This window comes from Desmodus rotundus, chromosome 3, assembly GCF_022682495.2.
Source record: "Desmodus rotundus isolate HL8 chromosome 3, HLdesRot8A.1, whole genome shotgun sequence".
Taxonomy (NCBI): Eukaryota; Metazoa; Chordata; class Mammalia; order Chiroptera; family Phyllostomidae; genus Desmodus; species Desmodus rotundus.
In genome coordinates this window covers 118098710-118118785 of record NC_071389.1, presented here as the reverse complement: position 1 = coordinate 118118785, position 20076 = coordinate 118098710, and the positions used below count along the sequence as shown (strand labels likewise).

General features: G+C 41.1%; 1 protein-coding gene across 3 annotated transcripts in view; it reads left to right on the top strand.

Moving 5' to 3' along the window:
- Positions 1-2694: 2694 nt before the first annotated feature.
- Positions 2695-20076, top strand: part of EEA1 (early endosome antigen 1) — a 133972-nt gene continuing 116590 nt past the window's right edge. For all 3 annotated transcript variants that reach the window (XM_024570767.3, XM_053920957.1, XM_024570706.3), the window contains exon 1: positions 2695-2951. In XM_024570767.3, the coding sequence (XP_024426535.2) occupies positions 2928-2951 (24 nt within the window). In that variant the 5' untranslated portion in view covers positions 2695-2927. The remainder of the gene's footprint in view (positions 2952-20076) is intronic.

Sequence of the window (20076 nt, the reverse complement as noted above, 5' to 3'; positions counted from 1 at the left end):
ACAACTTGGGGACAGCTAAATGGAAGAGATGCACAGGGCCAGGTGTGAAGGAAGGGGTGTGGCACTTCCCTGTTCCCTCCATGTACGTCATTCTTCCAGCACCCTGATGTGTTCACCAACCCAGAAGCTCTCCAAAACTCACTGTTGAGGGTTTTTTTTTTTTTAACGAAGGTTTCATTACATACACATGATTGATTGGTCATTGGTGATGAACTCTTCCAGCCCCTCTTCCCTTGTGTAAGTGGAGTGGTGTGGGTCTGAAAATTACAACCTTCGAATCATGCCTTGGTCTTTCTGGAGACAGCCCCCATCCTAAAGCTATCTGGGGAGGAGCAACCACCAGTCATCTCATTAGCATAAAAAGACACTCTTATCACTCTGGGGATTCCAACGGTCTTAGAAGCTCAAGTCCGAAACCAAAGTCAAAGATCAAACATTAAAACAAAAGACACTCCTAGCACCCTACACTCAGGAAATTATTGGGTTTGCTAAAAAGTTTGTTTCTTTTTCTGTAAGATGGCTCTAGTAGTGCTTAGTTGTTTTTAACTTCATTCGAAACATTTTGTTACCTTGTGACAGCTGTCATATCAGTGTGCATTTAAAAAAACCTTATCAAAATTGTTCTTGTGTAGCCATTTGAATATTGAAGATGGAAGAAAAGACACATTTGGGGCATATATTATGATTTATTATTTCAAGAAATGTAAAAACACAACTGAAACTCAAAAAAAGACTTGTGCAATGTATGGAGACAGTGCTGGGTCTGATTGAACGTGTCAAAAGTGGTTTGGGAAGTTTCGTGCTGGAGATTTCTTGCTGGACGATGCTCCACAGTTGGGCAGACCAGTTGAAGTGGACAGTGACCAAATCAAGACATTAATTGAGAACAATCAATGTCCTACCACATGGGAGACAGCTGACATACTCAAATATCTAAATTGATAAAGTTATTGGTGAAAATGAAAAAATATGTCTTTTATTTTACACACAAAAAACCCCCCGTATGGACTTTTTGGCCAACCCAATACAAGGGTTTAGAAGCTCTGTGTCTGGATCTTGGGGCAGAGACCAAATATATATTTATTATGTCACACAGTTGCATCACCCTAGTCCAGGGTGTCCAACATTTTGTTGGCTCTGGGCCACACTGGAAGAAGAGATGTCTTGGGCCACACATTAAATACAGAAAGACTATAAAAACTGATGAGCAAAAAAAAAAAAAGAAAGGTTTTAAGTAAATTTATGATTTTGTGTTATGCCACATTCATAGCCATCCTGGGCCGCGTGCGGCCCACAGGCTGTGGGTTGGACACCCCTGCTAGTCAATGAAAATATTTCCCGTATTGCCCGAAAACAACGCACCTGTGTCTGGAAAGATGGAAAGTGTGAACTGGAAGTATTTAAGTGCCCTATTATCAATACTGATTAATAATGTATTAGTTGTAGGCATGACAACTAGTAGTTGTTTTGCACTACTATAGGCACCCACAGTAAAGATAGAACATGTTTGGAATAGAAACAATACACTACATCATATAATATTTTATACCTTATAAAACACTATTACATTAACTCATTTGAGAATAATATTTGCTGCATCTTTTCAAAAGGTCAGTATGTCCTTTCCAATAAACACTCCATTCATTGCTCCATAGATTTCAGTCCCACCCGTGTCACCCAACGTTAGTTGCATTATTCTCTCCAGTTCCCTAGATAAACAATATTAAAGGCTTTTCTCTTCTTCCCAGGATAAAAGTCAAATCTCTTAGACTGTGAATACTAGCAGAATGGTAGGACTCTGAAGCTTTGATTTTTGAGTTTAAGTAACGACATCGTTTCGGTTCTAAGTCCACGTCCTTGTTTTGGCAGGCTGTTTATCCATGACCTCACTTTTTCTTAATCTAAAAAACAGACACATTAATGCTGATATACTTCATATATCTATTATCAGAATAGGATTTACAATTGCTTAGAATGGGCCGAACATGGGCTTTAGAAAGGTAAAGTACAACATGTTAGCGACATCAGTCCATTAAATAATGTTGCTATAATCCAAAAAAGACAACCCCAAACTTCTCTTTCCTAATTACAATTCCAGTGTCTTCCTACCCTTTCTTCTAATTTTTTACTTTATGTTTGGCTGAAATTGGAAGCAGGAAGAGATCAGGGATAAGAAATCAGGGGTCGGAGAGGGCGCTGAAGCCCAACAGGCTGGCTAATCATATCTGCCTTTCTCTCCTTTGCTTCCACCAAGGGGCTAAGCGCTTCCAGCAGAAATAAGGATCCGGTCCAGTCTCAGCCCAGGCCAGGGTCACACTGACAAACAATTTTACAGAGAGAGCGGCCTGAGGAGATGTAGCAAGGTACCTATCCCCGAGCTCCCTCTTTGGGTCGCGGGCAGGGACACCCCAAAGCCGGGCCTCAGGGTTTCCTATCCACCTCCCTGGCGGGCAAGAGCCGCCTCTGACAGAGAGCGAGCGTGTGCTCAGTGGCCACCAGTTTTCCCGGACCACCGGAAGGAGGGCCGGAGCCAGCATCCAGCCGCTCGCCCATCACGCCGTGGCTCACGTCACGCTGCTTCTGATTGGTGCGGGGCAGGGCCTGGCCCTTTCCAGCCCCGCCCCCGCGGCTGGACGGGCTGGAGGGGCGGGGCGGCGCCGGGCGGGCCCGCCCAGCTGTCAGTTACAGGGGCGGCCCGGCGGGCGGGCAGACGCTCGCCAGCTACCTCCTCGCTGGCTGGCGCGCTCCCTCTCACCGCCGGTGGGGAAGTCCGGGCCGCTCCGGCGGTCACCGCTACAGTCTCGCCCGGACCTCCTCCTTCGGTCCCCTCCTGGCTCAGTCCCTTCCTCCTGCGCACCTTTGAGTAGTCAGTGGCCCGGCGCAGGGTCCGGAGAGTCACCGCGGCGGCATCGGGTGGTGTTTAAACCATGTTTAGGAGGATTTTGCAGAGGGTAAGAGAGTGAAACCGCCTTTCTGGCAGCACGTGAGCGGGAGAGCCCAAGCCCGGGGCTGCGGCTTGGGCGTCCCGTCTTCTCCGCGGGCTCCTTCCTTCTCTAGGCCCCACTGCCTGGGAGGCGATTAGGCCGCGGTTGTCCGCCCCGGGGTCGGGCTGTGGGGGTGGGGAGAGCGGCTGGGGCGGCGGCGGGGAGACAGGCCGGAGCCCGGGGCCTGGAGCCCAGCCTTTGGTCCCACGCGCGCAGGTCAGCCGCCCAGCTCCGGCGCGGGGCTGTCAGTGCGAGAGAGGGCGGCGGGGCAGGAGGGTGTGGTACCAGCACGTTCCTCCCTGATCCTAGAATGGCAGTGTAACTGGGGAGTCTGCGCCCGTGGGACCGCCGGCTGTCTGCGGGCCGGAGATCGCCGGTGGGAGACCGAGGGAGGCTTGCTAGGCTTTAACCCTGCTCTCTGCGCCCGCGGTCCCCCTCTTACACCTCGCGCACCTGCTACACAGGGCTTCCGCGTCGCATCTGGACAGTGCTGGCCTAGCGCGGGCCCAGTGGTGGTGCCGACACTTACTGGCAAAGTCAGCTGAGAAAGAAGATATTACTCACTGTTGGAAACTTTTTTTTCCAATTAAAAATGCGTTTTCTCCTCCCAGTCAGTACCTTTTTCGAGCTGTCCAAGAATAAATCCGCAGTAAGCTTCATCCAATGGTGTACATCTACTCTTCCACGTTCTGCCAGTGCGATCTGAATTTGAATCTGGAAAACCCCCTTAAGATAGAAAGATTAAGCGTTGGAAAGCTGTAGGTGCATTGTGTAAGAATCAGTTCCTATAATACATAAAATCTATTTTTCTGTGAGTTACTGTACTAAATTTTTGTTTTGGACGGCTTCTTTTTTTATTTTTGAGACTAATAGGGTGCAACAAAATGTAAATGATTGGGTAGTTGGTGCCAAACCCATTAGTTGGTTATTGAGTAGGATAACTAATTCAAAAACAGAAGAAATCAGTGAATTTGTGGTATTCAGCCAATGTGCCTAAGACAGTTGAGTCAACCACTACATGTACAGGAAGTGTTCTTGCTTTTGCATAGCTTTTGTGAAGTGTTCAAGTCACGAGAAACTTGATCATGTGTCAGGTGTAGAAATAGTTAACTCCTGTATATGCCACCCTTTATTGGCATTTGGTGGATTTTTGGAAGTGGTTTTGTCAGAGGTGTTTTAAAATCTTAATAAGCTGGTGACTTTGGCAGTGGCCAGGGCGTGCCCCTTGCTCTTGCTGTCGGTTCCTGCGTTCAACAGTAAAGACATCTGTGCATGATATACTCGTAGTACTTAGAGATTTTTCTTTCATTGGACCTGGAGGGATGGATTACCTCATGCCTCAGATTTTTTGTCATAGTTCCATGACCGAAAATTAGTTTGCCTGTGGTTTCTTTTAAAGTTCAATTTTCAGAAATATGGGATGCCTTCCAGTACTCTTAATGTTGTTAAGCTTTACAGTTGCATAAAGATAATTTTTAGTGTTGGTGCATACACATCAACTGTTATGAGTTTCAGTTGAAACTACAAAATTTGAATTTATTCTGGTTCTTGCTAACATGTGAATCACTGCATATGAATAAGTTAATTGACAGTTGAGTTCCTTGACCATGGCATTATTGATATTTGTGACTGGATCACTCTTTGTTTTGGGGGGCTGTTCTTTGCACTGTAAGATGTTCAGCAGCATCCCTGTCTTCTGCCTGTTAGATGCCAATAGCACCTGCTCCCCCAAATCCCCTTCCCCTTATGTGACAACCAAGACTTCACCAAATGTCCTCTAGGGGCTAAGTTGCCCCTGGTTGAGAACCACCATGTTAAATATATATACTCTTTTATATGCAAGTTGAATTGTTTCTCACAGTTAACTACTAAACTTTTTTTTTTTTAGTGTACTTCTGAATGTCAGTAAATGCCAGTTATATAGGGGCTGGGAAACAGATAAATTAAGATATGGGCCCTCCACTTAGAACTCACAACTTGTTTGTGGAAGTGGACATTTAAAAGTGATTACAGTACTATGTAATAGAAGAGCGAAGAGTGCCCCGGGAACCACTTTGTAGGAGAGTGTTGGCATAGTCATGAAAAACTTCAGGAGGGAGGGCATATCTGAAGCTCAAAAGAGGGAATGGCATGTCTAGCAGAGGGAACAGCAAATGCCAAGATACGGAGTCATAAAAGAGTGGGTAATATTAGGGGGAACATCAACAATTTTTAGGAAGTGAAATGATGTCCAGGGATTGGTGGGCGAGGAGGCTGCAGAGGTAGCTACAGACCAGACCAACAGAGTCCTGTAATGCCTTCCAGAGTTCATCTTTTATCTTGTAGATGGGTCAGTGTTAATGCTCGGCATTTATTAGGGGCATTTCGATAAAAGCCTTAAAGAAATCTTGTGATTTTCTTTAATAGTTTAGAACCTAGACTATATATTTAATTCCACAGGTAATATTTATTAACAAGTGTAACAGGAATCTTTAAATTATGTAACTAGTAACCATTTTATTTTATCCTACCCTGATAATCTTTTCAGCGGAAGTATTAACATATAAGATTAAAACTAAAGTTGCTGATTTAGGGGTTTGTTTGAAATGGTCTCCATGCTTTGAAATTATATTGTATTCCTTTAATATTATGTTTTTAGATGACTTTTCATTACAACTGTTGTATTTTCTTTTAATAGTGTCCTTTAAATAGCATTTTTGAAAGAAGAAACTGACAATGTGCTTATAATCCATTATAATTCGGAGTCTTTGAACATAGCCAGGTCCCAGGGTACTTTACATAATATTTAGTGTCTGATTCCCTTCCTCCTGCTCCTCCTCCTTTTCTTTCTAAAGGGTATCTCTCTGAGGTTTGAAAGAGTCTGAAAAAAAAGTTGAGGTGTCTCCTCTGTGTATGTATTGACTATTTTGCTAATAGTCCTGTGAAGAGAAATGTGAATTTAAAGTGCTAGATGGCCAGAAACTTGATCAGCATTTAGTAGTTTAGGCAGTTTATAAATTTTGTTGCAATTTCTTTCTTAAGTAACTTACTGTGATTTAACAGTGTATTCAATGTACTTTTACTGGTATATATCAATAATATTGCTAAAGAAAAATGGATTTAATTATTCTAGAATTGTAGAAATAGGAGGCTTCTATAGTTAACAGGTCTATCTGATTTAAAAGATGAGGAAGTAGAAGCAGAGAGATTCAGTGATTTATCTAAGGCAACACAGTAAATGTCAAAGCAGACTACAGTCAAATTTTTCAACTCCTAACCTATTTCTCTTTTTTTGGTGTCTTGTTGCTGGGGCCCTTCTCCCCACCCCCTGACCCTTTCCAATCCCCTCCTCCTGCCCCCTCCCCATCAACTGATATGGTTAACACTGTGCTAGTCACTGTGGAAGATATGGGAAAAATGTGAGATCTAACTTCTCCCACAAGGAACTTAAATGATTAAGTGCAAAAGTGAACGATACAGCCAATGAAGGCTCTAGTAGCACAGAGGAGGAAAGATAAAAAATGAACCTGTGTGAGTGGGAAGTCTCCTTGGAGAAAATGGGCATACAAAAATGGGTTTTGAAGAGTGTCTGATTGGAAGAGGAAGAGAAAAATTTCCTTCTAGGAAGGAGTTACAGTATAAGCAAAGACTCAGAGGTGAGAATGAGTACCTTCTTCCTGCCCGCCTTCTTCCTTTGCATATTGCCTTTCAATAAACAAATATTTATAACACTATGTGTTAGATACTAGGGATACAATCAAGACCCAATCCTTACCCTTGGGAAGCTTAAAACAAAGTGATTTTTAGAGAGAGAGGTATGCTTAGAATACAAAGAAATTGAGAGACAAATTTACAAAAATAGTGTGCTACCCCATTTTGAGATTCTTGTCTAGCTCAGCCCTCTCCAATGCAGATGAGTCACATGTGTAATTTAAAGTCTCTAGTGGCCACATTTTTAAAAATTAGAAAGAGGTAAAATTAATTTTAAAAATATATTTTCTTTGACCTAACATATCTAAAATATTTTCACATGTAATCGACATAAAAATTATTAGTGAGATACCTTATATGTACTAAGTTTTTGAAATCTGGTGTATTTTTTGCACTAACAGCACCTATCAATTTGGACTAATCATATTTCAGCTGTTCAACAGCCTTATGTAACTAGTAGCTACTGTATTGGATTGTGAAGGTTTAACTGAATACATATATAATTTTTTACTTTTTATTTAGAACTAATTTCAAGCTTACAAAAAGTTTCAAGAATAAAACATTGGGCTGGCCAAAAAGTCCATATTTAAAAAAAAAAAAGACACATTTTTCATTTTCACCAATAACTTTATTGATTTGGATATTTTGAGTATGTTGGCTGTCTCCTGCATGGTATAATGTTGATGGTTCTCATTGTCTTGATTTGGTCACTATCAGCTTCTACTGGTCTACCCGACTGTGGAGCATCCACCAGTGAGAAATGTCCAGCATGAAACTTCACAAAGCACTTCTGACATGTTCAGTAACTCCCAGCACTGTCTCCATATATTGCATGAATCTTTTTTTGAGTGTGTTTCAGTTGTGTTTTTACCTTTCTTGAAATAATAAATCATAATATATGCTGAAAATGTTGCATGTTTGTTACAGAACAGACCCTGGGAGGTGCGAATGATACACTATTAGTATTACCGATATACTATTACCAAATGGACTCACCCTTGTGCTCTGGGCTCCCCCCACACCATACTAGGTTTGCTTTGCCTGCCACCAGGAAAAGATGCCTCTCAATGCCAGAGATTGGTGAAAAGGAAAGGGATTATTTAATTAAAAAGTTATATGGACTTAGAGTAATGACTCAATGTCTTCATTAAAAATACTAAAGTCCTTTAGAATACCCACAAACGCATAGTCCTTCCTTCTCCCCTTTGCTGAGTCCGGGGTACCGTATCTCAGGAAAAGAAGTAGAAGTCTGTGGTTCAGGCAGCTCCTTGGTTCCGGCACCATCAGCTGTGTCACCGCTGCGATCTCCAGTTAATCTAGAGCCATGTGGCACCTTCTCATGGCCCACCAGCAAGAATCCTTTCACCCCTTTTCTTCCAGGCAAAGTCTCACCTGCTTCCTAAGCCGAGTGGCAAAAAGGGAGCACCCTAAAGCTGCACAGTCCCAACTTTCGCCAAAGCTGCGTAATCCCAAAAAGCCCCCAGCATGGCTGCCACACCTGGGTTTAAATCCCAGAGCCAATTTTCCTCTGCAGCCCCATTTCTGACACCTTCCACAATTGGCCACAGCTGCTAGCATTCCCTTATTCTTCCAGCTTTACTGGGCTGCCATAGTAAGTCCCATGGTATGGAGCCAATCATCTCCAAGCTCTCACGCAGGCTCTGTAACCAGGGGGAAATTGCCTCCCAGTTGCATCATGGGTTGAAGGCACTCCCATCCCCCTGGCTCAAAGCCTGGCCACAGCTATTTACCATATTTGTGAAACCAGTTAAAGGTTATAGACATGTTAAATGACCATTCTAAAGGTTATCTGCAAAACTGTTGCTGTTCAAAACAACTCTCAATGGTCCTGTTCCATGCGTCCCATCTCCCAGCTCAGACTTGTTGGGGTGAGGACATCCTATATATATATTTTTTCTAATATTTCCTGGATACCCTGAGTTCTGGACCCCGTTACAAATCCCCATTTGGGGCCCCCACTTGGCTGCATATTTTCTTCCATCTTTAATATTAAAATGGCTACACAAAAATTCACCAGTTTTGATACATTTTTAAAAATACATGCTGATATGACAGCTTTCGTAATACAATCTAACAGAATTGTTTTGAATGAAGTTAAAGACAGCTAAGCATTACCAGAGCCATCCTGAGGAAAAAAATAAACTTTTTGGCCAACCCAATAATACAAGGAACACCTGTATATGCTTTATCTAGATTTACCTACTATTTAACATTTTATCCTATTTGTTTTATCATTTGCTCAGTTATTTTCTTCCCTTTATGATTCCCATCCCTTCCCTTCCCCCTTATCCTTTTCCTCCTCTTCTTTCTCTTCCTCTGTGGTGTTGGCGTTCTTCTTCCTTCTCCTCCTTCTGTCACTGTCTCTCTGTAATTTATTTTTTTCTGAATCATATCAGGATCAGTTATAGTCCCTCACCTCTGAATACTTCAGTGAAGATTAGGGGTATTTTCTTACATAACCATGGTATAGTTGTCAACTACATAAATTTGCATCAATTCAATTTATTATTTATAATTTCAGTTTTGTCAATTGATCTGATAATGTCCTTTGTAGCATTTTCCCTCTCTGGTATAGGGTCCAGTTAGGATTGGATATTATGCTTCATTGTCATGCATTTCCACAGCATTTCTTTGGAATTTATGACATTTGTAAAGAATACAGAGTGCCCCCTCGCTTCCCACCCCTTCCCCCCACCCCCAGTGTGTTCCTCATGTTGTTTGTGTGGTTTCTTGTGATTAGATTGGGCTTATGCATCCTTGGCCAGAATGTTTCCTAGAAGATGTTGTGTCCTCAGGTTATCACATCAGGAGGCCCATGTTGTCTTTTTGTCTTTCCTAGGTGATGTTAACTTTAATAACTTTGTCAAAGATCAAGGTGTAGCCCAATTTTTTGACTGGATGATAATAATTTTTCTTCTTCTGCATCTAATAGGCAGATATTTATAAGACCATGCAAATATTCTGCTCTTTATCAAAATTCTCCCTAGATTTAACTTCCATTGTTGATTCATATCTGATCTATTCTTCACCACAGTGACTGAAAATGATTTTCCCACTCCAGCATTCCCTCCACATTTACCATTTGGTCCTTGGCTCCTTCCCCTGCCTTCCCTTCTGTCTCCCTTCCATCATAGTCCTACCTCCCTTCTCTAGAAGTTCCCTTCCCTCTCAGCTTTATCTCCTTTCCTTCCCTCCCTCCTTCTTTCCATCCTTCCCTCCCTCCCTCCCTTCCTTCTTTCCTCTCTTCCTTCTTCCCTCCCTTCCACCTTCTTTTCCTATTGGTTTGAATTCATAATTTCAATTTTTTCATGGTTTATACTCATCACTGTACTTAATTATTTTGGTGCTCAAATTGTCTCAAATTTGAACAGTGGGAGCCCCTTCCAAATGGTTCCTGAGTCCTTTGACATACCCCTATCATTTTCTTTGAGCTCTTCCTTAATTTCTGGATTAACAAGCTATCCCAGGCTCATTCTTTATCTACCTTTCCCAGCTCTGAAATTAACCATCTCTCTGAGGAGCCCTTTTTCTTTTAGTGGGGAATGGTATTAGAGACTAAGTTTGGGGTGACTTTCCTTCTTGTTTCTTTCAGCAGACAAATCTAACTGAAATTTTGAACTTTGCTCTGTAAGTATTAGGAAATCAATAGGATTTTATTAAGCAGTGCAACATATTTAGCATGAAGGGGAGGAAAAATTCGTCTCTATGTTCTTTGGGTTTTGGCTGGGCCTAAGAATTAAACTGACGTAAAACAGATTAACAGGAGAAAAGCATACAAATTTTATTAAATTTTTATATGTACATGGGAGCCTTCCCAAAAGAATGAATTCCCAAAGAAATGAGCAGAGCAGAAAGTGTTACATCTTTTAGATAAAGAAACAATACATTTTTGAAGAGTTGGCAAGACAAAGGGCTTTGGGTTAAGGGTAGTAAATGGTGAAGAAAATGACTAGGAAGATAAGGATGAGTTTAACAATGTTTGTTAGTATAGGTTTCTCAGCCCCAAATTCTCCATCTCTGGTGATAATGGGGCCTTCTATCTTGTTGGTATAGGGAGGGCACCTTTCACATTGGAGTTTTACCTCCTGCTTTCAGGAAGAAAAAGGAGGGTCAGAGTGTTATTTTTGCACATCCTATTTCTTAAGTGCTTTTGGTTAAAAATGGTCATTGTGCCAAAGTGGCATGTTTTGGGGTGACATATTCTGATTTCCTTCAGGCACATAGTAGGAGTTAATAATATTTGCTGAAATGAGAGTAGTTAATTTAATAATATTACAAGGAATGTTTTGGGAAGATTAACTTGCCAATGTTGCATGTGATGCATTAAAACTATAGGAGAGTATAGGCAGAGATCAGATTGGAGTGATTTAATATTTTAGGCATAAGTAATTATGTTTTATATTCAGATGACGGCTATGTGAGCAGAAAAAAGGGTGATGAATAGGGGAGCCATTTTGAATGTATCTATTCCCCAGACATCTATTATGGGCCTATTGTATACTGTGGACACATTGTTGAGTAAAACAGACTTAACCTCTGAGGAACTTAGTGTCCAGGGAAGGAAAGAGGAACTGTTTGAAGAGTTACATAACTATATGGTCACATTCTTGGGTGAGTGTTAGAAAGGAAAAGCACAGGTTGCCCCAAGAGCACACAGCAAGAGGACCTTAAGGTAAACTAAGATGCTAGGGGAGGTGTCCCAGATTAGTTACACCTTTAAGTTTCATTAAATTATAACTCATTTACTGAAGCAAATTTTAAAAAGTAGGATTAATTTTCTCTGTATAGATTTATTTTCAGTGTTCTAAGAATAAAGAAGAGATTATTAGGGCTAAAACTAAATTTTCTCTTCTAATCCTGGTGGTCTTTTGCTTGAGCTAGAGACAATGTACCTAGTGGTTAAGAATGAACTGTAGAGCCATACTGACTGGGGTGAAATCCACACCCCATTTACTAGCTGAGTTGCTCTTTTTGTAAGTTACTTGACTTCTCTGAATCTTATTAAAATGGTCATAATACTACAATAATACCCTTCTCATTGTGTTGTTGGGAGGACTAAATGAATTAGTACATATAAAGTTATGTGGCGTACAATAAGCTCTCTATAAGTGTTAGCTTCTAATGTTGGTATTGTTATATACTCTAAATTTCTTAAAGGAACACTTTCCTTATCACTCCTTTGCTTTATCTAAAAAAAATTTCTATGTGTGTTTGTGTGTAGACATTCATTGATCATATCATACTGTTGAATGTTCACTTTGTGCTAATTTCTATGCTGGGCTTAGGGATAAAAAACTTGGAGTTTTAATGGGAGAGACAGATGCTTAAATAATTACAAAGCAGTGTGATACACATTAATAGATACATAGAGGAAGTTTTTGAGTACAAAAGAAAAAGTAATTTTTGTGTCAGAAGGGTGAGGGAGAATTGGGGCAGAGACAGGGAGTGGAGATTGTGGAGGCCTTGCAGAAGCTGGAAGAGTAGCTAAGGAAAGGAGGAGCGATGGAGAGAAGGCATTTTAGAGACAGGAATGAGGTAAATGCAAAAGTATTTCTGCATGGGGATAGGGTTAGTTATAAGAGATGAGATTGGAAAGGGTTTTGGACTTTATACTATAGAAAATAAGGAGCCGTGAAAACTTTTTAAATGATCGAATTTATAATAAGGAAAACCCTCAAAAGTATTTTTTCCAGGTAATCTTTATAAAAAGTCCATCAGATGAATGCATCACTCTTCTGTCTAAATTCTGCTGGTGACTACTCAGTGCCCATAGGAAACATGTACAGATGCCTTACCTTGGGACTCATGCACATAATGCCCTGGTCCCTTTAACACATTTCAGGCTCATCTCCACGCATCTCTGCACACACACTGACCTGGCTGTTCTCATTAATTACATTTCCCACAACTTACCCTGTTCTCTCATCCCAACATACCTCTGCAGAAGCTCTTTATTCTGCTCAGTGTCCTACAATCACTTGCCCACATTGCTCAGTTTAGATTGATTTTCCAAGAAAGTTAAGAGATAGAATTGATAGGAGGTAAATGTGGTACTTGCATCCTCCCACAACCACATCAAAATTACATCTAAACTACAGAACAACCATCATTTAGAACTGCCTGAAATCTAGCTGAATGGAAGCCCTACAATTAAGGATGTAAAGAAGAAGCCACATCAAGATGGGTAGGAGGGGCGGAGGCATGCAATGGGCTGGTCCCACACCCACGTGTGGTAGATAAAAACTGTGAGGGATATCTCGGCTTCAGAGGTTCTCCCTGAGGAGCAAAGGGTCTCAGCCCCATGCCAGGCTCCCCAGCCCAGTGTTCCAGTGCCAGGAAGAGACGTCCCTGTAACCTGTGGCTGTAAAAACCAGCTGGGATCGTGGTTGAGTGAGAGGGAGGGCTTCTGGGGTCCCAGGTAGTTCCTTTTAAAGGACCTGTGCACAGACTAACTTGGACTTACTCCCTCTGAGTTCCAGTGCTGGGGCAGCAGATTGAATGGCACCAGGGACATATGGAGAGGAACTGTACTATATGGCATCAGGGCAAGAGCTGGAGAGGCAGCTTTTTCTCAGACAAGCGTGCTGGCAGAAACCATTGTTCCTTTTCTGAGCCCTTCCCCTGACAGAGCTGGCAGGCAGGTGCTATATCTGAGTCTCTATCAACCTGCCTCCCACTGTTTGCCTTGCCCTGGGGATACCTTCAGGCCCCACTCCGATGTTCAGGCCCATCTAAGCTGTTTCCAGTGGGTTTTCCATAATAACGGTCTGTCTTAGCTCATGTTTCTGACTTTCCTAAAGTCTCTCAAATAAGCAGTATATGGCCTTGGCAAACCACAAACCTTTCACTAAGTGGCACCAGGCTTGGCACTAGCAGCAGGCATCCTTGGTTCATGGTTGGTCTTGCCTGGGCACCTCCAAGCCCAGCATAAGTACCAACCATCTGCAGTTAGCTTTGTAGCTTATGGCAGGTAGTGCTGGGCAGAACACAGGCAGCAGCTGACCTTAGCCTGTACAATATGGTCACCCCAGAGCCAGAGCACTTGGTGGACAGCTTTAGACCACTTTGAAGCACCACCACCCAACCATTTCCACAAGTGATGCACTCAAGGAGTGAAATCAGTGAACATCAGAGCCCCACTGAAGTAAGTCCTACTCTGTGGAGTGGGTCTGTGCACAGCTGATCTTCCATGGTGGTCGGTGGTCACGGGCAGTCCTTGTAGCTGATTGGCCTGGGGGGTTATTCCCATTGACGTGCCAATGGCAGTCAGGGCTCAACTACAACTGGAGGGTGTACACAGCACATGCAGGGGTGGGAGGAGGGTGCACCTCAGGTGAATGAGGAGGCTGTGCCACTGGATGTCACAGGACACCTACCTCATTAGACCACTCTACCAAGGGTAGAAAGATATAGCAGATGTACCTAATACATAGAAACAAACACAGGGAGGCTGCCAAAATGAGGCAACAAAGACATGGCTCAAATGAAAGAACAGAACAAAACTTCAGAAAAAGGATGAAACAAAATGGAGACAAGCAATCTACTAGATGCAGAGTTCAAAACACTGGTATAAGGATACTCAGTGGACTTAGTGAGAACCTTAACAGCATAAAAAAGACCAGTCAACCAGTCAGATATGAAGGATACACTAATTGAAATGAAGAATAATTTATAGGGAGTCAACAGGAGAGTAGATGAAGCTGAGAATCAAAACAGTGATTTGGAATATAAGGAAGCAAAAAACCCCTAATCACTGCAGCAAAAAGAAAAAAGAATTTCCCCTCCCCCCACAAAAATGAGGAAGGTGTAAGGAGTTTCTGGGACAACTGCAAGGAGACCAACATTTTCATCATGGGGGCACTAAAAGGATAAGAGAGCAAGAAATTTAAAACATATTTGAAAAAATAATGACAGAAAACTTCCTTAACCTGGTGTAGGAAATAGATATACAACTCTAGGAAGTGCAGAGAGTCCCAAACAAGATGAATCCAAAGAGGCCCATTCAAACACACATCATAATTAAAATGCCAAAGGTTAAAGACAAAAAGAGTATTTAAAAAAATTTTTAAATTTACTTTTAGAGAGAGGTGAAGAGAGGGAGAGAAACATCAATTGAGAGAAACATCAATAGGTTGTCTTTGCATGCCCCCCAGCTGGTACTGGCTTACAACCCAGGCATGTTCCCTGTCTGGGAGTTGAACCACTGACCTTTTGCTTTGTGGGCTGATGCCCATCCAACTGAGTCGTACTAGGCAAGGCCAAAGAGAGAACCCTAAAAGCACCAAGAGAAAAGCAGTTAGTTATCTACGACAGAGCTCCCATGCGATTGTCAGCTGATTTCTCAATAGAAACTTTGCATGTCAGAAGAGAGTGGTAAGAAATATTCAAAGTGATGAAAAGCAAGGACTTGGAACCAAGATTACTCCACCCAGAAGAGCTATCATCTAGAGTTGAAGGACACATAAAGAGCTTTCCATGAGATACAAGTATTAGAGCCTCTGGCCAAGATATAGGTAGATATACTTTGCTTTATTGCACAACCAAAAGAAGGATAACAACCAATTTAAAAACAAAAAACAACTGGAACTGCCAGAAAATTGAACTGTATGGAAATCCGACAACCAAGGAGTTAAAGAAGAAACATTCATTCAGACTGGTAAGAGGGGCAGAGACCAGAAGCTGGGGCAGTGAGGACATGCAACAAGGCAGCTGGTGGACTGGGCAATCCCACATTTGTGTGCAGATAAGCCAGGAGGAACAACTGGGCAGCGAGAGACCATGCAACCCAGGGTTGCAGCGTGGGAAACTAAAGCCTCAAAACCGCTGGCTGTAAAAATCTGTGGCAGAAGGAAAAATTCCCAATCTCTCAGGAGAGTCCATTGGAGGAATCTCTGGGGTCCTAGAACTTATGTAAACCTACCCCTCCTGGGAATTGGCAACAGAAGGGTCCAGTATGCTTGTGGGTAGCTGGGGAAGTGACTGAAAGCAGGTTGAGAGCCAGGAAAGCAGCATTGTTCCCTCTCTGACCACTCCCTGAAATACAGCACCCACAATGCAGCAAAGTGGGTTCCCCTGCTCAGGCAAATACCTAAGGCTCTGCCCCTTACTATGTAGCAGGTGCACTGAGGCAGAGAAGTATGGCCCAAATGAAAGAACAGATCAAAATTCCAGAAAAAGAACTAAGTGATGAGGACATAGCCAACCCATCAGATGCAGAGTTTAAAACATTGGGACACGGGATGCTCACAGAAATGATTGAGTATGGTTGCAAAATAGAGGAAGAAGTGCAGGCTATGCAAAGTGAAATAAAGAAAAATATACAGGGAACCAAGAGTGAATGGAAGGAAACTGGGACTCAAATCAATGATTTGAAACAGAAGGAAGAAATAAACTTTCAATCAGACCAGAATGAAGAAACAAGAATTCAAAAAAATAGGAGAGGCTTAGGAATCTCTGGGACAACTTTAAATGTTCCAACATCCTAATCATAGGGGTGTCAGAAGGGCAAGAGGAAGATCAAGAAATTGAAAATTTACTTGAAAAAATAATGAAGGAAAACTTCTCCAATCTGGCTAAGGAACTAGACATAGGAGTCCAGGAAGTTCAGAGAGTCCCAAAGAAGTTGGATTGAAGGAGAAACACAAGACACATCATAACTACATTTCCCAAGAATAAAGGTAAGGAGAGAATCTTAGAAGCAGTAAGAGAAAAGGAGAGAGGTACCTGCAAAGGAGTTCCCATAAGACTGTCATTGGATTTCTCAAAAGAAATCTTACAGGCAAGAAAGGGCTGGAAAGAATTATTCAAAGTCATGAAAGGCAAGGACCTGCATCCAAGATTACTCTATCCAGCAAAGCTGTCGTTTAGAATAGAAATGCTTCCCAGGTAAGGTCAAGTTAAAGGAGTTCATCATCACCAAGCACTTCTTATATGAACTTTTAAAGGGACTTATCTAAGAAAAAGAAGATCAAAACTGTGAACAGTAAAATGACAATGAATTCACAACTATCAACAACTGAACCTAAAAATAAGCAAAAACAAAAACAAAGTAAGCAAACAACTAGTACAGGAAGAGAATCACAGAAATGGAGATCACATGGAGGTTTATCAGTTGGAAGGGGCAGGGAGAGAATGGATGAAATGGTACGGGGAATAAGAAGTATAATGTACAGGGGCAAAATAGACAGGGGGAGGTTAAGAATAGTATAGGAAATGGAGAAACCAAAGAACTTGTACGTATGACCGATGGACATGAACTAAGGGGGGGTGGAATGCTGGAGGAAGGGGAGTGTCAGGCAGAGGAGGATAAAGGGGAGAAAAAGAATGGGATAACTGTAATAGTATAATTAATAAAATATACTTTAAAAATTTTAAAAAAGGGCAGCTTTCCATGAAAGGGAAAAGCACCACCAAACCAACATTACATGCAATCTTAAAGGGTCTTCTTTAAGAAGAATAACAAAAGATAAAAAATATGAACAATAAAATGGAAGTAAATATATACCTATCAGTAATTGAATCTAAAATACCAAATAAGTGCACAAGCAGAGCAGAAACAGAATAGGATAACAGAGAACATTTGATAGATGCCAGAAAGGGCTTTGGGGGATGGGTGAAAAAGGTGAAGGGATTAATAAGCAAAAATTGATTGTTATAGAATAGTCATGGGGTTGTAAAATACAGCATAGGGAATATAGTCAATAACGCTATAATAATTATGTACTGTGTCAGATAGATATGAGATTTATGGGAATGATCACCTAGTAAGTTTTATAATATCTAATCACTGGAGTGTACATCAGAAACGATTGCAATAATATAATATTGTATGTCAACTGAAATTGAAAAATAAATGATTTAAATTATAAAAAATAATTGATAACATTGACAGGATTTGTTGGCTTGTGAGTAGTTTGAGTAGCTGAAGGATGGTGGAATTAATTAAGGTAATGAATGGAGCAGGAAGAACAGGTTTGGGGAGGGAGGTGAGTTTGAACCAGAGGTGTAGACATCTCAGTGGAGAGGTTCACTAGGCAAGTGGAAATATAGGTTCAGCACTCAGGTGACAAGTGGAGGCAAGTATGTATGAATGGTTGGAGAAAATTCAAGTCAAAGACAGAAGTGTCCACTGAATGGAACGGGCATATCATACCTAGTTCAGTTTCAGTTGGGAAGTAAGGAAATAAATTTAAAAAATAAAAAAATACGAAAAATAAGTAAAAAAGTAGTACAGACTACTTGTCTAAGAAATATGGAGGAGATGAAACAGATAGTAATTAAATATTAAATGCATGAATATGATCTGCCATCATTGGACAGCATTCTAATAAATTCTTTTTGTTTTTCAAGAATTACACATTTTATCAAATCAGGTTAAGTTGAAAGGGGTATTTATTGTGAGGTTTCAAAGTGATTGAATAATAAGATTTCCTGTACCATTGGGTCTCTAGAGAGTAGGATCTAGAATGGAGTTAGAGGCAGCTCTTTCCTCTTCCTCAGACTCTATCACAGACCACTGACATCTTGTATCTTCATGTCTGCATGCTCTTTGTTGCTGCTTAGTCAGATCTCAAGGCCTCCAATTGCCATCTGACCGCATGATTCTACTTACTTGTCCCATACTTTTACATAACCAACTGGACCAATGCCTCAATTTCCAAATTCTAAGAAAAGAATCTGAAATGCTCTCCTTAATCTTTTCCTGTGGGTCATGCATTGTTCTGTAGCTGGCCAACAGAGTTGCTTCATCTGGGTCAGGTGTCCATTGCTGGTTTAGTCTTCTCAGGTTGGGAGTAGAGTGAGATCATAGGATATTTAAGATTCTTCCTTCTATGAACTGTGGCACCATGAAGCACATCTTTTACAGATCATTCTAGAAATAAGCTTTGTCATGGCTTTGAAATAGTAATAATTATGAGTAGGTTTATCAGGTTCTAGGTATAAAGGGTCCATCAGGTTAGCTCAAAAATAGGATAATGGTGGATGTACTTAGCACTAAGAAAGATGGAATTTCATGGGAATTCAAAACCAAAATTTAATATGGAGCCGAGTCTCTGAGACATTTTTATTAAAAGTCTTTGAAGGATCCAGTGCAGTACAGTTCAGTACCTCCATGACAGGGCTTTATAGGTTTTTGACTGTAGAGTTCTGCTGTTAAAGGTCTTAGTGACGTCTTCACATTTATGTGTCCTTTGTACAAGGGGTGACCCCCAAAACTTGGAATTTATTTATAAAAAATTGTGCATTTATTCTTATGTTTTAAACTTCAGTCTCTTTCAAAGTACTCTCCATTGGATGCAATACACCTATCGACTTTTTTTTCCATTGTTCAAAACAGCTTTTGAATTCATTAATTTTGATGCCTTTTCATGCTTCTGCCATTTTTTTGTTTCACCTCTTCCACATCAGCAAAATGTGTCCTTTGTGAAATGGGTAAAGACATCGAAAGAGTCTTCAAAAAAAATGCACTGAAGCTGAACACAGCCTGTCACAACAATGCCGGCTGGTGCACTGATACAGCTGGGTTTCTAGAGTGCGCACCTAACAGAGGAAGCCTGTACTTCAAGAGCTGCGCCCTCCCGATTTAGTTCTGGTATTTTTTGGGGTCCCCCCTCGTATACTTTTGTTTCTGCTATTAGCTAATTTTCCTACCATCTATTTTAGTTTTTTTTCTTCATAACTTCTGCATACTCAAGAGTCTGTGGTCTTTGAAACTGGCTGGCTTATAATTTTGATTTGCTTAATTCCCTCAATATTTTTACTTTACATCATGACTACACTGTGTATCTGTTTAGTGACAGTTTGTGGAGCTAATTAATCATTTGTCTTCATAGTTTACAATTCAAAGGCCTAAGCATGGGACTCAACAGTAGTTTTTAACCTTTTTTTTTCTATTAAATCTTTTTATTGGCTGCTGTCTAGTTTATGAATGATTGCTGTTGGGTCCAGGTGATCACATCTGGTCAGTTGGCAATAGACCCGGGGTCACGTAACCTGGTTGTCTTGGATTGTATTCTCAACATGGGCTATGATAGGGTAACTACTTTAGGGTGGATCCATGGCCATTGCATGCACTGTGATTGATTGGCATATTTATTACAATAAATCACATTTTTTCCTCATCTCAGTTTTTAATATCAGACAATGGTTAAGTTTTACATAAGCATGCTAATATTAAAGTTTACCCAGAGTCTAAGTGAAACTTTATTTGGATTTTAGTAACTAAATAATATTTGGAAAATGATTTAAGAATTTCTGTCTTTACACAGTGCTGTGCCAAATGCATTGTGGTGTGGGATGAATTAAGTGATAAATCATTGAGTTAGACAAGGATATGACTTAATTTTGCTCTGTAAGATGTTTATTTTTTTGATATAACCTT